At 41.9% G+C, this 6,440-nt stretch overlaps 1 pseudogene and 1 gene segment (V, D, J or C); both read left to right on the top strand.

The window, feature by feature from the left end:
• The window catches only part of LOC104852964, a 2,241-nt pseudogene extending 1,900 nt beyond the window's left edge, over positions 1-341 (top strand).
• A 4,054-nt stretch (positions 342-4,395) lies between these two features.
• Positions 4,396-4,855, top strand: LOC104852963. The segment is given in 2 exon segments: positions 4,396-4,441; positions 4,527-4,855. Coding segments are annotated over 2 exon segments (375 nt in total).
• Positions 4,856-6,440: the final 1,585 nt, after the last annotated feature.

The following is a 6,440-nucleotide window of genomic DNA, read 5'->3' as shown; positions in this document are numbered from 1 at the left end:
ATTTGTCCATAAAAGCTGCAACTGTTCTGAAGAGTTTTCTGAAGGGGGACCCAGTGGAACGAGTGGGTTGCTGTCCTCAAAGGGGATTTGCTGATGTCCAGGGACATCCATTTTTTCAAAACCTTAACTGGGAGATGATGGAGCGAAAGCAGGTGGTGCCTCTCTTTAAACCAAATATGTCTGGGGGAATTGGTTTGGACAATTTTGATCCTCAATTTGCTGATGAACCTGTCCAGCTCACCCCAGATGATAATGACATCGTGAGGAAGACTGATGGATGTGAATTTGCAGGTTTTGAGTATATTAATCATCTTACGATGTGTGAAGAAGAATGGGTCTGACTCTCATTTTTCAGCTATGTATTCTGCTTATGTTGCTATTTAATGCATGGAAAAACTTGTTAGCAGCCTGAGTTCAATTAACCATTTTATAGATGTCTAGAAGCTGATTTTATTAGGTATAGTTATATTTCAATGTAATACTGGCTTTGCTATAGTCCATAATAGGGAAGATTGAATGTTTTTGTTGATAAGAGTTGGTTTTTAGGATTTGACTTGAATAACAATGAGGCAATTGCTTCTTAAACTTGGAAACACATTCCGTCTCCGCTGGAGTTAGAAGAGGCCATGATGCTCTCTGAGTTAAAGAAAGATTCTGAGCTCCTAGTTAATGCATCACCTTGTGTAGCAGAACATACCAAAGTGCTTTGTCCATATTACCTATACATTTTGGACCCCAGTTAATGTAGCCTTCAGGGAATCTAAAATATTATAGCCATTTTTAATTAATGTTTATAAAATACATTTATTATAGCTCTGCCTCCTTAGTTAAGTTTGTTTTTATTTAGTAGGATAACACATGAAATACGTAGTAGATTTCATTTCAGGGGCAAAATTCTTCAAAATATTTTTACTGATATTACTGGTTAGAAATTCATTATTTAAAGTTGCCAGATATAATATTCCTGCCTTAGTACTATTTTTATGCAAAGGAGCTGAAATGTAACCATCATTGTCTAAATAAGTTACAATGATACATTCTTAGTAATTTTTAATTTTAGGTGAACTACCTAGTTTTAAACTTAGAATGATTTAAAATTTGTAGGCATTTAATAAATTTTCTTTTCTTTTTTGAAGTGCTCCATTTCATTAGAAATGTAACTTTTCCAAAGCTTTTAGACATATATTGTCTTTTCTTTCAATTTTTTAAGTTTGAAAGTAATGAAAACATAACGGAAACTGTTCACAGACATTCACATGTTCATTTCTGAGGCACGTGTGTTTCTCTAAATGCCTGGAACTTGTTTGAAAACAAAAAGCAGCATTCACAACATAAAATTATAGAGAATTCTAACATGTCAGAAAGATGTTTATTATCTTGCTTTTAAGCACTGCCCTTTGCTCTAGTGCATTTCAGAATGCAGAATAATTACACAGAGAGTTTTCTAAAACATATTTATTACTTAGTCCACATTAGAACTCTTCAGGGCTGTTAGACCTCATTTTGAGAAACACTTTCTTCAAGTTACTTTTTTGTTCTCCAGGTAAATAGTAGAAAGTATGCTCACGTTATAATATTTTAAGATGGTAAAAGCAGCAATTTACAACTTTATGAATCTTTTTCAACAAATTTCAAATGAGATACTTCATTAGATATCTTCCTTGTTCCCCTCAAAAAAATAGCAAAGATATACAAAAGATAAGCACTTTGCTTTTATGAGGTTTTCACCTTTATTCAGGGTGCTCTTCTTTTAAATTTTAAGTAGTGAGATTGTGTATATTTTATGCAGAATTACATTAAAATATGTTTTGATTCTTTTTGCAGTCTTTAGGTGTCATTCCAGTTCTTTTCCTGTTGTATAGAAGGTCTCTCAAAATGTTCACCAAGGGAATTAGGGAGTTTATGGTCAGAATGGTTGGCATTTCAGTGCTCAAGGAAACAATTTATTTTACACAAGCCTGTAGTCAGATCATTGCATGCATATGCACCCTGGATTAAATTTCAAGTATCTTTTTCAGTGCCACTAGATTTACTTCATAAATTCGTGTTGTTTTGATTTTTGTCATGTAGAGTACTGCCTTGTTCATCGCAATGTATTCTGTATTTGTGTACCTTCTTTTTCATGTAAAGAATTTTAAATAAAACATTTAATAAATTTCAAAAAATGCCAAAAAGCTTACATTTCAGGAGGATCAGAATCATCTGCAGGTGACTCTTGGTCCCATCTCCAGAGTTTCTGATACAGAAAGTTTGAACTAACAGGTTCTCAAGTAATACTGATGCCCACAGTCGGGACCATACATTCAGACCCACTGCAGTCAAGGGCTATCTATGCACCAAAGCAGAGAGTAGTGAAAGTGCAGATTGCTGTTTTTTTTTTGTTTCCAAGATGTAGCTGTATCATGAAGCCATACTTTAACAGATTTTCTTGCAGTAGTTAGTAGGAAAATGAAAATCCAAAACCCAGTGAGATATCTAGATATATCAGGAATGCCAGCTACTGTCAACAACTGATGCTTTATTGGAGGGCTTCTCTTCACACACTCAGTGTGCTTTGATTCTCATGAGCCTGAGAGGCTGTCTCTCAGATGCTCACCACCCAGCTATCTTCCTGGGCTCAGAATGATATCCCTTCTGCTCTTTGACATTTGAGGTCTAGGCCCCAGCAGGGCGGGGTCCCAGCTGGAGCTCAGGCCGGGGCCATGCCTCTTCCCTGATAGCATATCTTTCATTTCCTTTTTCTGTGTCTTTGTGGATTCATTCGTAATCATCTATATGTCATTTTCAATTGGTAATCTTGGGCTCGAACTCAAGAAAGAGCACATATTTGGCCGCTGACAGCACTTCTGGATTTTACTGAAATATGTGAATACATAGAAAATTATCACATGCATGTGCAATTCTACAAAAATCTGGAGAAAATAAACATTTTGATTTTTTCTTGGGCTCATGAAAGAAATCAAATTGTAGATTGAACAAACATTAAGAACCCTGGAGGGCCAGGAATGTCCATAATCACAGATGAACCATTCTTCCTGGCTCAGAAGGAGTTCGGGGTCCACACTGGAGGAAACACTAGTGGGGATTTGATGGGTGGCTGGAGTTGACAATGAGACCTCCTGGATTCAAACATCACGTGTGACCCCCAGATTCCTGAGAATCTCAAGGTGAGGCTCCAAGTAGACACCTTGGGCCTCTGAGATGAGGGGAGAAGATTGAGCACTGAGAAATGAACCCAGAGCCTTCTCCAGTCAGACATTCTGAGGACTTTTCCACAACTTTATTCTTCTTGGAAAAAAAGTGTCATAAATACAGATGAAACACCCTTCATTATATGATGACATTTAGGGTTCAAAATAGTCTATAGGACAAATAAAACTCGATCGTACAAGATGGGCCACAAAAGTCAGTTTTCTAGTGCTTTGAGTATCTCATTAGTAAGTGTATGGAACACAGAATGGATTATTCTAACCTGAAATGGCACAACATGTTGGGAGACACTCAGATAACAGAAGCAAGATCTTCACTCTCAGGTCTAGGTGTTAGCACCAGGAGTGAGTGCCTGGCCGTGTTGTGGAGGCTCAGAGCGTGGGATGGGTGAATGGACCCTGTGCACCAATAAGTGGGTAAAGATGCAGAAGAGTGGATGTCAATATAAACTCTATGAAAACCCTCAAATTCTGTTTTGTTCCATTGTGAATGAGTCCACAATAAAATTAACACCAATTCTTAGGCAAGATTTTGGAACCTGAGTCATGAGACTCACATTCAAGTCCCATCCTTGAGGGGATCATAAACACATCCCCAGAGAACACATCATAGGGCTGTTCTGAAGACCAAGGGTCTTCCTGTGGAGCAGATGGGACACCATCAATCCAGGGACCTGATGTAGATACCATTCTAGGAGGCCTGGCAGCTCATGCACCATTCTGAGTACTCATGTGGGATGAATAGTGTCTGTCTCTTTGAGACAACAGTGAGCTATGCTGATACCTGATAGAAGCAGGCGCGGTCAATACAGCTGCTTAGCATCAAGAGCACTGATAGCCAAGGAAAGGTTTAGGTGCTTTATAGGCCATTCACAGGCGGATTGAGAGAGCAGAGCTCTCTTGAGGTGCCTTGATGCTCAGTAAGTTGAGGACGATATACACAGATATGTAAGGAAGTGAGAGAAGTTGTATCTCCTCAGACAGGATAAGGATATGGACACCAGGACCACACTGCTGAATGGCCTCTTTCTCAGGCTGGATCAGGTCTGGAGCTAAGAAGTTTTCTGCCTCATGAATATGCAAACAACCAGCATCTGCTGAGGTAAATATGGATATATCTGTGCCCCAGAGAATTCCACAGCCATCACCCTCTTCTGAAGAATCCAACAGAGCACAGCTTCTCACCATGGACTGGACCTGGAGAATCCTCTTCTTGGTAGCAGCTGTGAAAAGTAAGGTGACACCCAGTCCTAGGGCTACAGAATGGACCAGAGCCTGTCAGGGATCCTGCATCCAACTCCTGTCTTATCTCCACAGGTGCCCATGGCCAGGGGCAGTTGGTGCAGTCTGGGGCTGAGGTGAGGAGGCCCAAGGAGTCTGTGAAGATCTCCTGCAAGGCTTCTGGCTACACCTTTACAGACTACTACATGCACTGGGTGCGACAGGGCCCTGGACAGGGTCTGGAGTGGATTGGTGGAATCGATCCAGAGGATGGAAATACTGAATATGCTCAGAAGTTCCAGGACAGGGTCAGCCTCACTGCAGACACCTCTTCCAGCACAGCCTACATGGAGCTGAGCGGTCTGAAGTCTGAGGACACAGCCGTGTATTACTGTGAGAGACACAGTGTGGTGACCACATCCTGAGTCTGTCAGAAATCCTGAGGCAGGAGCAGCTGCCTTCGGGGTGAGAGTTAAAGACTGGAGTGAAGTAACTAAGGATAGGAATGATACAAATGTGCACGCACTCTAATTTTATAGGGAAACAGCCATACCACAGACAGCCTATATGCAAACTATAAGACTCAGAGAAATTTTTGTGCAGACATACATTTCCAATCAATTGGAGAAGTAACTAAAAACAAAGTTCTTCTACCTTATGGCAATGTCCTGTTTAACTTGTGAAAAGTGGCGAGACTGTCTCCCAGAATGCCTTGGCTATTTCTGTTCAGCAGATTCTACTTATGCTGCAGGTTTATGTTCACAAAATGTGAAGGAGAGAGTTCAGAGGTTTCCCCTGAGTCTCTGCCCCGTACGCACAACCTGTCCCAGCAGCACCCTCACTGTGGTCCTCTGTGTTCCGGGACTGGACTCTCAGTGACACAGCATCATCTCCCAGTCGTGGCTCTCCACGGGGTCCCTCCTTGGCCTTGTGCATTCTGCGTGTTTGGACAAATGTCTGATGTCGTGTCTCCCCCACATTACCATGTGTGTCGCACACATTTGAGTGAATTTCAGGAGCAGGACAGACGGATCCTGAGGTTCAGTGGGGCCTGCACACAGACAAGGGGAGGCGGCTCTGACGGGAGGAGCCCTCACAGCTGAGCACGAGTGGGGAGTCCAGGAGGCATCCGGTGGGGAGAGCGGAGGGGATGAGGCCGAGGGCAGCATCCTCATGCCGTGTGAGCACAGAGGTTCTCAGCTCAGCCGGGTGAACCCCTCAGATGCTGTCTTCACCTCCATGAGGAATCCCCAGGTGTCTTCCCCAGTGGAGGAGCCATTCGGCTTTCTCAGCAGCAGGGAATAAGAATCCTCTTTCCCTTAGTCTCCTCAGGATATTTTGGGTGAATATTTTGTTCTTAGCTTTTCTAAATGATTGGTATTTCACGATCATAGAAATGCATATTTCCCTAAGACTCATGTAAAATATTTTTCAGGAGCCCTCGGTAAGCTCTTCCATTTATATCCTTATTGCATTTTTAAGTCTTTTAAAATTCTGTCTTAAAAGGCTTTGGTAATTTTTTTAACAAGGCCTTTAAGCAATATGCAATTATTACATGTCTTTTTTTTTTTGCATCTGTGGCTTTTCTGAGAGTCATGTTTCCTGAGCGCTGAGCACCCTGAGAACCAAGGACATGGATATGCATCAGTATAAAATAGACACAGTGGGGGACTTCAGTGTGAGTTTGGATGCAAACCTCCCTGCAGTGAGGACCTAGGCAGTGGAGCCAGGTACAGCACCTGACCCTTGGAGGGCTCAGGCACAATCCTCCACCCAGGGTCAGTCTCCAAAACAGAGACCTCCTGTGTCTCCCTCACACCTTCATATGCAAGAGCACATCCCACATGCAAACACAGCAGGAGACACTCAGATCTCAGATGAAGTCACATTACACGATTGCTTAAATTTAGGTGCTTCCTCACAATTTAATATATGTTCTGAAAAATCTACTGCTAATGTGAAAGAAAATGGAACAACACTGGCTCCTCCTCTTTCTGGCGGCAGCTCCCA

The sequence above is a fragment of the Fukomys damarensis genome, unplaced genomic scaffold, assembly GCF_012274545.1.
Source record: "Fukomys damarensis isolate Sample0158 unplaced genomic scaffold, DMR_v1.0_HiC HiC_scaffold_25, whole genome shotgun sequence".
Taxonomy (NCBI): Eukaryota; Metazoa; Chordata; class Mammalia; order Rodentia; family Bathyergidae; genus Fukomys; species Fukomys damarensis.
The sequence above is the reverse complement of the archived record's forward strand: the minus strand, read 5'-3'. Positions and strand labels throughout refer to the sequence as shown.